Genomic DNA, 14,500 nt, shown 5'->3' with positions numbered 1-14,500 from the left:
TTCTGCAACGATACGTTGTGAATTGTAAGGCCGAGGGATCATATTATCTCCAGGTCAGGAGTCAGACACGTCTGGGAAAGGATGGAGAAAGTAATAAAGGCCGACCCACTTGCTATTCCTGTCATCCTTTAGGGAAGGCCAGTCTGTGTGGAAGATTTCAAGCCTCCCCAAGTTGCACCTGGGTCACAGCAGAGAATCCACGGTCACTGCTCGTTGACCCCCCCCCCCCCCCGGGAATTGGGAGCGAAATAATAATAATCACATCGTAATGTTGGTATTTGTTAAGCGCTTACTATGGGCAGAGCACTGTTCTAAGCGCCGGGGGAGATGCAGGGTCATCAGGTGGTCCCACGTGAGGCTCCCAGGCTTCATCCCCATTTTCCAGATGAGGTCACTGAGGCACGGAGAAGCCAAGTGACTCATCCAAAGTCACACAGCGGAGCCGGGATTCGAACTCACGACCCCCGACTCCCCAGCCCGGGCTCCTTCCACCGAGCCACGGTGCTTCGAGGAATCCCTTTCTAGCGTCCAGAGCGGCCCCGGGAAGCAGACGCGTGGGGAGCCAGCCTGAATTCAGACCCCCTCCGCTCTGGGGACCCGTTGGTGGCCTCCAGATTTAGCAACCGTTCCCTTGTTCCCACTGGTCTCTCTGATTTCCCTTCGTTTCAGAATGACATTCTGCCCCTCTCCAACTCTTTGCCAGAAGATGTGGAAAAAGCTGACCAGCTGAAGGACGAGGGTGAGTTAAGGCGAAAGAGGGAATCATTGCTCTTTCTTTTCCAAGTTGCAACTCCCGGGAGAGGCTGCCCGAAACTCTGGGGTACCTTGGGGCCGGGAGAGGGGGAAGGGGAGAGAAGCCTGACCGTCTTTCGTAGCTTCGCCGCCTCCTCCCCGCTCTGGCTCCCTCCCCTCTCCGTCCACGTCCACACCTTCACGCCATCCCCGTCCACGCAGGCCCGGAGCCTCAGGGCAGAGTCGAGACATTTTGGGGGGCGGAGACGGAGGGGAACCGGGGAGCAGAGCGAGGGGAAGCTCCGGGGGCCGCCCAGGGCCCGGGCGGGGTCGCGGGCGCCGGGGAGGAGCCTCCCCAGATGGCGGACCGACCCTTCTCTCCCCTGTTCGGACGGGGTGGGGGAACGCGGGGTCCGTGGGAGAGCGCGGAGAAGCCGGGCGTCCCTCCCGGCACAGCCTCTTGCCGGGCCACGGGCTCGGTCCTCTCGGGCCCCGGGACGTTCCTGCAAAGAGATTCTCCACGGGGAAAGAGGAATAATAATAATAATAATAATAATGATGCATTTGTTAAGCCCGTACTCTGCGCCAGGCACTGTAAATAAAATAAAAACAAATGGCGGTATTGGTTAAGCGCTCACTCTGTGCTGTTCTAAGCGCTGGGGGATACGAGGTGATCGGGTTGTCCCACGTGGGGCTCGCAGGTTTAATCCCCCTTTTCCAGATGAGGTCACTGAGGCCCAGAGAAGCGAAGGGACTCGCCCAAAGTCACACAGCTGGCAAGCGGCGGAGCCGGGATTAGAACCCACGGACCTAGGACTCCCAAGCCCGGGCTCTTGCCACTGAGCCACGCCGCTTCTCTGTACTAAGCACTGGGCTGGATGCAAGCCGGTCGGGTGGGACACAGTCCCCGTTTGCACACAGGGCTCACGGTCTCAATCCCCGTTTTACAGCCGAGGGAACTGAGGCCCAGACGAGGGGAGCGACTTGCCCACGGTCACCCGGCAGACACGCGTTGGAGCCAGGATTAGAACCCGTGACCTGATTCCCAGGCCTGTGCTCTAGCCACTGCACCCAGCTGCTTCTCGGGGAAATCTGCCCCGGGGACGGAAGCTCCGGTCGGGCTCGGCCCACCGGACAGCTCGGGGCCGGGAAGGGGGACGAAAACCCATCGCCCTCCCGCTTGCTGTGCCAGGATTCATTCGACGGTATCTATTGAGCGCTTACTATGTGCAGAGCACTGGACTAAGCGCTTGGAGTGGACAGTCGGGCAACAGATGGAGACCGTCCCTGCCCACCGACGGGCTCGCGGTCTAACCGGGGGAGACGGACGGACAAAAACAAGACAGCTTAATCTCCTCCTCCCCTGACCCTGGGCGCAGAGGAACCTCCGCCTCCCCCCCGGCCCCGGACACCGCCCGCCTTCCCACCCGGTTTCCAAGGAAGCGACGGGCCGATGATAATGTTAGTAAGCGCTTAACGAATACCATGTGCAGAGCACTCTTCTGAGTGCCGGGGTAGATACGGGGTCATCGGGTTGTCCTACGTGAGGCTCACCGTTAATCCCCCTTTTACAGATGAGGGAACCGAGGCCCAGAGAAGTGAAGTGACTTGCCCACAGACACACAGCCGACGAGTGGCACGGCCGGGATTGGAACTCATGACCTCTGACTCCCACGCCCGGGCTCTTTCCGCCGAGCCACGCTGCTCCGTCCGCGCGGTGCCCATTTGATCGCCCGTTCGAGGGTTTCGCTCAACGGTGCCGCTGCCCCCCGGTGTGGACGGGCTGCTTGCCGAGCGCTTTCCCGAACTAGGGACCCTTCCATTCGGGAGAAGTGAAAGGCAGGATCCCGGTCCCCCCCGATGCCGACCCGGCCCACGGCAGAAATCGGGAAAGGCTGCTGGGCGTCGGCGTTTCGGTGACCCTGGAGACGGTCGTTGGGCGTTTCTCCGTGTGCCTCCCCGTCCCAACTCTTCGGGTCCGACCGGCTCCGTTTTGACCCGGCGAACGGGCGGGGCTGGGGTAGGGTCTCTGGCGCCCGCCGACGGGCCCCCGGAGGGGAAGGCGGGCGACGTCGCGGCTTGGGGCCGGCCGGGCCCCGGGGGGGTTGGGGGGGGCGTCCCGGCCGCCGCCGCCCCCCTCGAGCGGAGAGGAGGTCGGCGCTGCCGTCGGCCCCGGGACGGGGAGTCGCGGGGGGGGAAGCTGCCGCGGGCCCGAGGCCGGGCGGAATCCCTCCGGGAGACCCGCCGGGTCCGCGGCGGGACGATCACCCCCGTCCAGAAAGGGAATCGTCCGCCTGGCCACCGGCCGCCTCCGGGCTTCGCCCCCCCCCCCCCCCCGTCTTCCCCGCGTGACGCCGCTCCACCCTCTCCCCTTGCAGGAAACAACCACATGAAGGAAGAGAATTACGGAGCGGCGGTGGACTGTTACACCCAGGCCATCGAGCTGGACCCGAGGAACGCGGTTTACTACTGCAATCGGTAAGTCGGGGTCTCCGCTGCGGCCCCCGAGAGGGCACCGGGACCCCCGTCGACGGGAGCGGGTCGGCCTCCGATCCGAGCTCTCAACGCCTTGGGCGGTCGGGGGGGGCGGATTTCGGGTCCGGGCTTTGCTCGGGGGCCGAGGGTTAAAATGGAACCGTTTCCATTTTCCAGTGAAGCGGCGCGGCTCGGTGGAAAGGGCCCGGGCTTGGGAGTCCGAGGTCATGGGTTCGCATCCCGGCCCCGCCACCTGGCAGCTGGGTGACTGGGGGCGAGTCACTTCACTGGGCCTCAGTTGCCCCGTCTGTAAAACGGGGATAAAGACTGAGAGCCCCACGTGGGACAACCTGATGACCCCGTATCTACCGCAGCGCTTAGAACGGCGCTCGGCACGTAGTGAGCGCCTAACAGATGCCCAGTTGTTATTCGGTAATTCCTGACAAGCCCTGCGTTAAGGAAAACGTCTGTTGTAGTACACCCGGCTTGGCCAGTGGCTGGGGCGGAGCGGGGGTTGTGTGTGTACGTGATCAGCCCGTCGCTGGGCGGGGACGGTCTCTATCTGTTGCCGAATTGTCCGTTCCAAGCGCTTAGTACAGTGCCCTGCACGTAGCGCTCAATACCATTGAACGAATCGTCGTTTCGGCGGACATCCGGTCGCACGCAATCAGTCGACGGTACCGACTGAGTACGGAACGCTGTCCTGAGCACCCGGGAGAGGGCAAGCCAACAGACACGTTCCCGGCCCACGGCGGGCGTCCTCCCGACGCAGACGCGCGTTGGCAGGAGGACAGTCCTGAGCCACGTCCTATCCCAAAGGTAGCGAAAGCGGGCACTCCGGAAGAACCGAGAGAATTTACCGCGGCGGGGGAGTATGCGTGTCGCCGTCTCTCACTCGGATTCCGGTCGGGGAATTAGGGGGAGGCAGAGGCACGGTTTGGGAAACGTCCGCGGAGTTAGATCCCCAGCCGCCCGCGGCGTCGCGGGTGCCGCACCCAGCGAGCGACAGACCGAGCCGCGGCTGCGTCGTCGACCGCCGGGGAGGTCGGTCCCGTCGCTCGGTCGTAGGTAGTGCAGCCGCCCAGGGCGCAGAGCGCGGTGCTCAGTGCTTGGGAGGTTACAGGGTCTGACGGGTGAGGCGGATTACGGTTAGGAGGAAAGAGAGACTGGAAAGGCGAATAAGAACTGTAGCGGAGTCGGTGAGGCGGGCCGGGCCGGAAGGACCGCGGTCCGCGGCGAGCGCGTGAGGGTCGAGGTGGGGCTGGGAGGGAAGGACGTACGGAGAGGAGGAGGGATCGGGTTAGGTTTCCCGGCAGAGGCGAGGTTTCCGGAGCGCTTCGAGGCGGGGGTGAGCTGTGATGTGGAGAAACGGAAGGGAAAGGGAGGGCCAAGCAAGGGGCTGGAGGCAGGAGAGGCGAGAGGGAGCGACGGCGAGAAGGCCGTCTTGGCGGCGAGGCCTCGTGGATGGCGCGCGGGCCTGCAAGTCGGGAGGACCTGGGTTCTAATCCCGGCTCCGCCACCCGTCTGCCGTGGGACCCTGGGCGAGTCGCTGCACTTCTCTGAGCCTCAGTTCCCTCATCTGGAAAATGGGGATTGAGAACGCGAGCCCCCCGTGGGACGGCGTCCGACCCCATTTTTGTTTTTAGGAAGGGGGATTGGCTCAAACGGGAGAGCGCTCGCTTAGCATGGGGGAGGTAGCGGGATCGACGCCCGCGTTCTCCAAGGTTTTAGAGAAGCGGCGTGGCTCGGGGAAAGAGGCCGGGCGTGGGAGTCGTCAGAGGTCGTGGGTTCTAATCCCGGCTCCGCCGCTTATCAGCTGTGTGACTTCGGGCCAGGCGCTTCACACTCTGTGCCTCAGTGCGCTCATCTGGAAAATGAGGACGAAGACCGCGAGCCCCGCGTGGGACGACCTGACGACCTCGCGTCCGCCGCGGCGCTTAGAAGGGTGCTCGGCCCATAGCGTTTAACCATTACCGGCGTTATCGTAATCCTTCTCTGGACCTCGGTTAGCTGATCTGGAAAACGGGATTTAAGACTGTGAGCCCCACGGGGGACAGGGCCTGTGGCCGAACCTCATCAGCGCGGGTCGATCCCTAGCACTTAGAGAAGTCCCCGGCACGTAGCAGACGCTCGAGGAATACCCAAAAAAGCGATTGAAAAAAAAGCCTGAGACCGACACCGGCCCGGGGTTCGGCTCCCGGGAGGCGCTCGCCGAATCCCGGCGATGCTCCCTCGTGTTCGGACCGGACGCCGCCAGGTGAGTCCGGGTCGTTCAGGGTCGCGTAGACGCTCCGACCTCGGGGGTCCGAACGCGCCCTTTCCATGTCGTCGCCCCTGTAGGGCTGCAGCTCAGAGTAAGCTGAGCCACTACACGGAAGCCATCGAGGACTGCGAGAGAGCGATAGCCATAGACTCGAAGTACAGCAAGGCCTACGGGAGAATGGGGTACGTTTGCGTCCGGTCTCCTAAGGGCGCGGGAGGGGCAAGGGGCCCGCCGGGAAGGCGTTCCCGGGCGCGGGGGGATGGGAGTCGACCCTGGTGGACCGTCCGAACTCAGTCTTCCAGGGGGCCCCTGTCCGGAGCCAGACTCCGGGCATTCACTCGGTCGTATTTATGGAGCGCTCGCCGTGGGCAGGGCACTGCACTGAGGGCTCGGGGAGCGCGACGCGGCAACGGACGGAGACGGTCCCTGCCCGCAACGGGCCGCCGGTCTAGAAGGGGGCACTGGGGGAATGATGGGAGTAAGGTGCTCATAGCAGAAGGGTGACGGGAGAGACAGGAGGCAGCGCGGGGAGGGGGCCGCGCGGGAGGGCGGTCCCCCAACGCCGGAAGCCCTCGGCGGGCGACGGTTCGGGCGACGGCGGAGAACGGGGACGCGGCGCGGAGGGCGCGCCGACGGCGGCGGCCCCGGGGTGGGCGGTTCTCCGGGGGAACGTGGTCTCGGGCGCCCGCTCGCTCTGCGCTCCTCAGGCTGGCCCTGACTGCCATGAACAAGTACGAGGAGGCCATCGCCAGCTACCGCAAAGCCCTGGATCTCGACCCAGAGAACGACTCCTACAAGTCGAACCTGAAAGTGGCCGAACAGAAACTGAGGGAGGTGGCCAGCCCCGTAAGTTCTCCCCCCCGTCCCGGGCGGAGAGGCCCCGGGCCTCCGCGTGGGCACCCGCCCTTTCGTGTGTGTGTGTGGCGGAGTGTGTGGTTCTTTTCCCGTCCCCCTGCGGTGTGTGGTGCGCGTGTCTTTCCCGCCCCCTTCCCGGTGAACGGAGCTGCTCCGAGTGGGGTGATCTTTCCGGCCGGATCTCTTTACAGACGGGAACGGGGCTGAGCTTTGACATGGCCAGCTTGATCAACAACCCGGCGTTCATCAGCATGGTGAGTGTGCCCCTTCCCTTCCCGAGCCCCGCGGCCCCGACGACGGTGTTCGTTCGGGGCCTCCTGTGCGTCGGGCGCCGTCCCGGGCGCTGGGGCGGATCCCGAGCCGATCGGGTCAGATGCGTCCCCCGCGGGGCTCGCGGCCTTCGGCCCCGTTTTTCAGACGGGGTGACGGAGGCCCGGAGAGGCCAAGCGACGGGCCCGAGGCCCCCCGGCGGGCGGCCGGGCCGGGATTAGAACCCGGGTCCTTCTGACTCCCGGTTCTGCCTCTGTCTCCTCATTCACGTGTCTGCCCTTATCTAGAGAAGCAGCGTGGCTCAGTGGGAAAAGCCCCGGCTTGGGAGTCGGGGGTCGTGGGTTCGAATCCCACCTCCCGTCAGTCGTGTGACTCTGGGCGAGTCACTTCACCTCCCGGTGCCCGGTACCTCACCTGTTACATGGCGACGAAGACTGTGAGGCTCAAGTGGGACAACCCGGTTACCCCGTATCTCCCCCGGCGCTTAGGACAGCGCTCGGCACATAGGAGGCGCTTGACAAATACCAACGTCGGCATTATTGTCATTCTGCTCCCTGTGCCGTATTTGGCAACCAGCCCCCCCCACCCGACTCTCCGTCGTACCGCTTCTCTGCTGCTTCTCCGTTGAGAAGCAGCGTGGCCCAGCGGGTAGAGCAGGGGCCTGGAGTCAGAGGACCTGGGTTCTCATCCCAGCTCGACCCCTTTTCTGCCGTGTGACCTTGGGCGAGCCGCTTCACTTCTCTGTGCCTCAGTTTCCTCACCTGGAAAATGGGGGTTAAGTCTGCGCGCCCCATGTGGGGCACGGACTGTGTCCAACCTGATGATCAAGCTCTTAGTGGAGTGCTTTGCAGACGGTAAGCGTTGGATACGTACAATAACGATCTTGTATCTGCCCCACAGTGGCACAGTGTAAATGCTTAACAAACACTACAATTTTTATCATTATTATTATTATTATTATAACGCAGTCGACCCCCGGAGGGCACAGACCTCGTCTCTGTGTCTGCGGCGTGTTTTCAACCACTTGTAAGGTGCTCAAAATAGCGCCCGCGCCCCAGAAGCGGCCCAGTGCTCTGCCCTGAGTCGTAGCTCGGGGGAAGAAGAATAGGGGAGGTGACAGAGATCCCCCAAAGGCGCATGAACGTGATGGGAATAGGTGCCAAAGTCCCGCCCGAAATGCTGGGCGAGTAACCTCAGCGTTATCCCCGCCTCGCCTCTCTCGCTCCAGCCACTCTGGCCGCGTCCCGTGGGTTCCTCCTCCACAACGTTGCTAACCTCCACCCTTCCCTCTCCATCCGAACCGCTCCTCTGCTGGTCCAAGGCGCTTCCCATCTCCCGCCTGGATGAGCGCGTCGGCCTCCTCGCCGCCCTCCCTGCCCCTCCCCTCTCCGAGTCCAAACTTGACCCCGCCGCCGGGATCGCCGTTCTGAAAAACCACTCGCTCTCCATCTCCCCCAGTCCTCGAGAACCTCCGAGGGTTGTCCGTCCACTTCCGCGTCAGGCGGGAAGGCTCCTCACCGGCAGCTTTAAAGCGGCTTTCCCTCTCCTACCCGGCCTCACCGATTTCCTCTCGCACCTCGGCCTGCGCGCTCCGTTCCCCTGACTCCAACCTTACCACGGTGTAACTCAGTCTCGTCTGTCTCGCCACCGACCCCTCGCCTAGAATCCCCCTCGGGCCTGGAACTCTTTTATGCCCGGTAGAAAACCCCGCTCCCCGCCAGAGAAACCCTCCTAAAATCACATCTCCCCCCAGGTCCTTTCCCAACTAAAGCCCTCGTTTCTCCTACTCTCTCCGCGTCGACTGCGAACGTGGCTAGGCACCCACTAAAGGCTTCGGAGACTCACCCCAGCCCCCAGATACTTTTGTAAATATTCTCAAACTCTATTTCCCCTATCCCCGATGGATTTTAACGTTTTTCTTCCCCCTAAAAACGACGACAGACTCCTTGTGGGCAGGGATCCCGTCTGCCGACTCCGCCGCATCGTACTCCTTAGTACAGCCCTCCGTTTACAGGAAGCGTTCAGTGAAACTATTGAGAGATCGATGGATATAAGATAATCGGGTCAGTTAAGGTCCCTGTCCCACCTGGGGCTCCCGGTCTAAGTAAGAGGGAGGGTGATTTCATGTCCGTTTTACAGATGAGGAAACTGAGGCCCAGCGAAGTGAGCTGCCCGAGGTCACAGAGCGGGCAAGGGGCAGACCTGGGATTGGAACCCAGGTCCTCCGACGCCCAGGCCCGCGTTGTCTCCACGAGGCCACCCTGCCGGTCAGTGCTGACCGAAGTCCGGTTTCAGGCGGCCGCACCCGCGTTTTTACTCAACGGGGCCACCTCGGCGCCCCGCTGCAGCCCGTCGTGAGCACCGCCGGCTTCCACCGGCCTCCCCGGCAGAAAGCGGTTGACCACCTTCTTGACTTCTAGAGAAGCAGCGTGGCTCAGTGGCAAGAGCCCGGGCTTGGGACTCAGAGGTCGTGGGTTCTAATCCCGGCTCCGCCACTTGACGGCCGCGGCTGACCTGGGGTCAAGTCACTTCACTTCTCTGGGCCTCGGTTACCTCATCTGTGAAAATGGGGATTAAAAAATGTGAGCCCCACGGGGGACGATCTGATTCCCCTGTATGTCCCCCAGCGCTTAGAACAGTGCTCTGCACAGAGTAAGCGCTTAACCAATACCATGGTTATTATTATCATCGTTCTCTTCCGAGGCTCCCTGGCAGGTCCGGGCCTCCGGCCGTCCCTTGGCTTGTGGGCCCGGACCAGCCCTTCCCGGCAGCCTCCTCTCGGGATTCCGTCATCGCCCCCGTCTTCCCGCCCGTCTTCCTCAGGGCCCCTCAGCCCGGCGGCGGCGGCGGCCGCCGCCACGGGAAGCATGTCCTTCCCTCTCCTTTGGGAGACGGGGAAAGGTCGAAAACTAGCGACAGGAAGAGAGAGGGCTTGCGTGTGGCGTGTTGGGGGCTCGGCTGAGGGGCTCCACCGTTCACTGGATCTGGTGCGATCGTATTGATTGAGCGCTTACTCTGTGCAGAGCACTGGACTGTGCGCTCGGGAGAGGACAGTTGGGCACCAGAGAGAGACCATCCCTGCCCATTCATTCATTCATTCAGTCGTATTTATTGAGCGCTTATTCTGTGCAGAGCACTGGACTGAGCGCTTGCTTGGGAGAGGACTATTGGGCACCAGAGAGAGACCATCCCTGCCCATTCATTCATTCAATCGTATTTATTGAGCGCTTACTCTGTGCGGAGCACTCGACTGTGCGCTTGGGAGAGGACAATTGGGCACCAGAGAGAGACCCTCCCTGCCCATTCATTCATTCAGTCAGTCGTATTTATTGAGCGCTTATTCTGTGCAGAGCACTGGACTGAGCGCTTGCTTGGGAGAGGACTATTGGGCACCAGAGAGAGATCATCCCTGCCCATTCATTCAGTCCTATTTATTGAGCGCTTACTATGTGGAGAGCACTGGACTGAGCACCTGGAGCGTACAGTTCGGCACCAGAGAGAGTTCCTTTCTAATCCTGGCTGTGGCTCGACCCCTTCCACGAGGATCAGCGGTGACTTTTCCCTCCTGTCGCGAAGAAGCGGCTGAGCCCGGCCTGATCCAGGGGCTAGAACCCGGGCCTGGGAGTCGGCTGGACCTGGGTTCTAATCCCAGCTCCGCCACTTGTCTGCCGGGTGACCTTGGGCAAGTCACTCTGCTTCTCTGGGCCTCGGTTCCCTCATCTGGAAACTGGGGATTAAGACTTTGAGCCTCATGTGGGGCGAGGACTGAGTCTAATCTGATTGGCTTGTGTTTACCCTAGCGTTTAGTACAGTGTCTGGTACATAGTAAGCACTTAATAAATATCATTTGACGACAACAACAACAACAAAAAAAAACCCAGTCCGAGTGACAGTCTTGGCCCGGATACTTTCATCTAAACAATTACTCCCTTCCGTTAACGGGCTCCGAGTTTTCTCTCGGTCCTTTCTGGATCTCCCTCCGGGGTCCCCGGTCCCTGGGGAAGCAGCGAGGCCTCGTGGAAAGAGCAAGGGTCCGAGGACCTGGGTTCTAATCCCCGCTCCGCCGCTCACGTGCCGCGTGACCCCGGACACCTCGCTTCTCTGCGCCTCGGTTCCTTCGGCTGCCAGATGGGGATCCAATCCCCGTTCTCCCTCGTACTCCGAGTCCCGTGCGGAACCAGATTATCTTTTACCCCAGTGTTCGGTACGGTGCTGGGCGCGTAGGGAGCGCTTGAATACCGCGATAATTATTGTCTGTGTGGCTTCTAGGCGGCAAGTTTGGTGCAGAATCCTCAAGTGCAGCAGCTGTAAGTATCTGCCACCTGTCCCGGAGACGGCCACGCTCGGCGCTCCCTAAGTCCCACCGATCGATGGATCGATCGATCGATCGCCCTGGGCCCTGCCGGTGTTTCTGGCTGCACGGCCGCCTCTGTGGGAACAGGTTTCCTCTGCTTCCAGGGACTGACTGGAAAATGCGTGTCCTGGGGGGTGTGGAATAAATACGTCACCTCTGAGTTGCGGGGTGGGGGGCGGCCCCGGTCCCCCGTCTCCCCGGTCCCCTCCGCGGCCGTCAGGGCTGTCCCGGGCCCGCGGCCCAGAAGGGCCCCGGGACCGTCGGGAGCTCTCGGCTTGTTCCAGGATGTCCGGGATGATGACCAACGCTATCGGGGGTCCGGCCGCCGGCGTCGGGGGCCTGACCGACCTGTCCAGCCTCATCCAAGCGTAAGTTTGGCCGGCGGCCCCGGGGGTGGATCGGGGAGGACCGCGGCCGGGGGACGGCGGGCTCCGGGGGACGGCGCCCCCTCGGCCTAACCGGGGCGGGATCGGAACCCGTCCTCCCGACCGCCTGTGCGGAGGGGGCCGGCCCGGGGCCGAGCCGGAGAGAGGAGCAGCTGGCCCTGGCCCGCCTCCCCGAGCGGGCGGGGGAGCCCCCGCTTCCAGTCGCAGCGCTAAGCCTGTCGGATGAGGCCCCGGACCTCTCCGGGCCTCAGTTTCCCCACCTGTATAATGGGGATGAGGTCACTTGGAACGGAGAAGCGGCGGAGCCCAGTGGATACCGCACGGGGCTGGGAGTGGGAAGGTCGCGGGTTCCACTCCCGGCTCCGCCCCTCGGGCTGACGGGCGTCCCGCCTCCCTCCCCGCAGGGGACAGCAGTTTGCCCAGCAGATCCAGCAGCAGAACCCCGAGCTCATAGAGCAGCTGCGCAACCACGTCCGGAGCCGATCGTTCAGCGGCAGCGCGGCCGAGCACTCCTGATCCGCTCCTCCTCCTCCTCCTCCCCCGTGGCCCTCTCCCCCGTCCCCCTCCCGGCCCGCCTCCCGTTCCCCCCGTCCCCCTCCCCCGGACCCCCCGCCCCACGGATGGTCGCCAGCCCCACCGTGCTCGCTTTGGCGGCGAAGAAACGAAGAACGGGTCCCGGGCACGTGCGTCGGCGCCGCGGCCGGGGCCGGGGCCGGGGGAGGAGCCCGGCGTGCGTTCGGTCACGTCGACGCGTTAGAGAACGGAGTCGCCCCCCTCCCCGGCCCCGACCGCCCCGTGTCCGCGCAGCGCGGTGTCGCCGCCGCTGTAGAGGAAGAGCCTTCGGCTCGGGCGGCCCGCCCGACCTCCAGCCCCGCTCTGGGTCGTGGTGGACGTCGGGCTCTCGCCTCGGCCTCTCCCCCCTCTCCTAAAGCGGGGCGGGGGGGGGGCTTCGCCCCCTAATCCCGGGACCCCCCGCTCCCCGATCCTCGCCCGTCCTCCGGTCTCCAGGACCCCGGCCGCGGAGAGAGAGCGGTCCTTCCCCGAGGCCGTCGTACCCCCGGGCGATGGAGGGAGGGGTGGCCGAGAGAGACACCGGGCCGGGGCCGCCTCCCCCTCCGTCGGCGCGACCGGACCGGCGGCGGGAACCGAAAGCCGCGGTCGGGTCCGTCGCCGCCCGCTCGGTTAAGGATTCCCCGGAGTGCGTTTGATCGGGCTCCGGTGGGCGTCGATCTTTGAGCCCACGGTGGATCGGAAACCATTTCAGGCGTAGCCGTCGCCCCCCTCCCCTCATCTTCCGCCCCGAGGCCGTGGCTCTCCTCTTCCTCGGCCCTTAACCGTCCTGCCCGAGTCCGAGGTTTCCCCTGCGGGGCGGGTGGAGGCGGGGGGGGGGGGGGGGGGTCGGGAAATGAAGGGAGTAGAAGGGTTGGGGGAGTCGGGCTCCCCGAAACGGCCTCGCCCGGCGGACGGGGGCCCGGTTGGGGTTCCCGTCCCGAGGCGGACCGTCTTGGGGGGCCTCGTGAGGGACGGGCGGCGGGGGGGGAAAACGATAAAGCACTTTAGGGAGCAGATTCTAGAGGGAAACCCGATCCTGCCCCCCGGGACGACCTCCCCACCCGGGACCTCGGACTCTCCGCTCCGACAGGGGGCAGGACCGACGGGCGAGGAGGAGAGAGCGGCCGCGGACCCCGTGGTTTCTAGGCTGAGGAGAGGGAGTCGGTCCCTGTCCGTGTCACGCGGGGACAATCCGGAGTTGGCCGAATGCGTTTCGCGGAGGGGGAGCCCGGCTCCCCCCCAACTCAGTGGCTTCGGGTGAGCGGGTGGGTGGCCGTGCCCCCTCGCCGCCGCCGGACGCCCGAGGGGAGAAGCGAGAAGCTGAGGGCCGAGGCTGGTGAGGGTGACTGATACTAAATTAGAAGCGACGATTACCCTTGAAATGTGTCCTAAAGCCATGGGAAAAACCCCCACCTACCCTGTCTCTCCCACTGCCGCTAATCACCAGTCGCATCAGAGCGCTGACCGGTCAGACCCCGACACCCCGTGGCCCGCCGGTCTTCGGCCACGTGTCCGCCTGCCCCGTCGGCGGTTTCCCACCCGTCTCTCCGCGGGGACGCTTCCCTTTTCCGACTACGCGGCGAAGCCGGGTCGGAAAAGATGGAGAAGTCAGGTCGGTGAAGCGCCGCGGTCTGCGTCCCTGCCGGGGCGGGCGCTCGGTCTGACGGTTTCCGTCTCCCGCGCCGGATTTACTCCGCCGTTCTTGCGGCTCCCGAGTGGGGTGAAGGCCCTTTCCTCCGACGGGTGAACGGAAGCGGCTTTCTAGCCCCCCAAAAACCACGCGAGGGGAGCGGGTCCCCGCTGACCTTCCCTCCCCCCCCCCCCCCCACAATCGCTCCTGAAATGGAATTAGGGAAAAGGCAGAAGGTTCACGCGGGCGCGGATGTGCTCGGTGAACGAGCGGCCCCGAACGCCGCCTCTACGGCGACCGAAATGTTGTGCTTAGTCCTCATTTAACTCGTCTTAATCATTCCGGGTGAGGAAAGACCGACTCTCTAGTTTTACACTAACTGCACTTTATTTTGCACTACGAGAACATTTCATACCCACGGTTCCAGTTAGCGGAAAGCCACTCTTTCGGGTGAATATCGCTCTCATTTTAGACTCCACTTTGTCATGGAAAGTAATAAACGATTATGCATCGAAGACTTGCCTCTAACTTTCAGTTGGACGTTCTGTACTTTTCCCTAGAAAGCTCTAAACGAGCCAAAACGCTGCCGGGCGTCAGGGGACTTGAATTCTAGTCCCTCCGCTGCTCTGAGCCTCGGTTTCCTCACCTGTAAAACGGGGAGGAGAGCCTCGCTCTCCCTGTTGGGTGCTGAGCCCCGGGGTGGGGGGGCGGGGGGGCCGAGGTCCGACGTAATCTTGCTCCTACCCCATTCGTGGCTTAGAGCAAGCAACCGAATAAATGCCCTAACTCACGGGCGGGCCAACTCTGTTGTACTTTCCCAAGCGCTTAATACAGTGTTCTGCCCATGCTAAGCGCTTAACAGATACCAGAGTAGCAGCCCGGCTCAGTGTGGAAAGAGGCCGGGCTCGGGAGTCCGAGGTCGTGGGTTCTAATCCCCGCTTGGCCGCTTACCAGCTGTGTGACCGTGGGCGAGTCACTTCACT

General features: G+C 63.5%; 1 protein-coding gene across 3 annotated transcripts in view; it reads left to right on the top strand.

Moving 5' to 3' along the window:
• The window catches only part of SGTB (small glutamine rich tetratricopeptide repeat co-chaperone beta), a 29,665-nt gene extending 15,633 nt beyond the window's left edge, over positions 1–14,032 (top strand). Inside the window, exons 3-10 of one of the 3 annotated variants that reach the window (XM_029064238.1) lie at positions 670–739; positions 3,111–3,210; positions 5,548–5,652; positions 6,178–6,316; positions 6,517–6,579; positions 10,865–10,902; positions 11,234–11,317; positions 11,740–14,032. In XM_029064238.1, the coding sequence (XP_028920071.1) occupies positions 670–739; positions 3,111–3,210; positions 5,548–5,652; positions 6,178–6,316; positions 6,517–6,579; positions 10,865–10,902; positions 11,234–11,317; positions 11,740–11,851 (711 nt within the window). In that variant the 3' untranslated portion in view covers positions 11,852–14,032. Of the gene's footprint in view, positions 1–669; positions 740–3,110; positions 3,211–5,547; positions 5,653–6,177; positions 6,317–6,516; positions 6,580–8,536; positions 8,659–10,864; positions 10,903–11,233; positions 11,318–11,739 lie in introns of those variants that run through there. The other 2 variants (XM_029064237.2, XR_003759260.2) reach the window with 2 other exon arrangements.
• The last annotated feature ends 468 nt before the right edge of the window (positions 14,033–14,500 follow it).

The sequence above is a fragment of the Ornithorhynchus anatinus genome, chromosome 1 (genome assembly GCF_004115215.2).
Source record: "Ornithorhynchus anatinus isolate Pmale09 chromosome 1, mOrnAna1.pri.v4, whole genome shotgun sequence".
Lineage (NCBI taxonomy): Eukaryota > Metazoa > Chordata > Mammalia > Monotremata > Ornithorhynchidae > Ornithorhynchus > Ornithorhynchus anatinus.
Note: the sequence above shows the minus strand (reverse complement) of the source record. Positions and strands in the feature narration are given on the sequence as shown.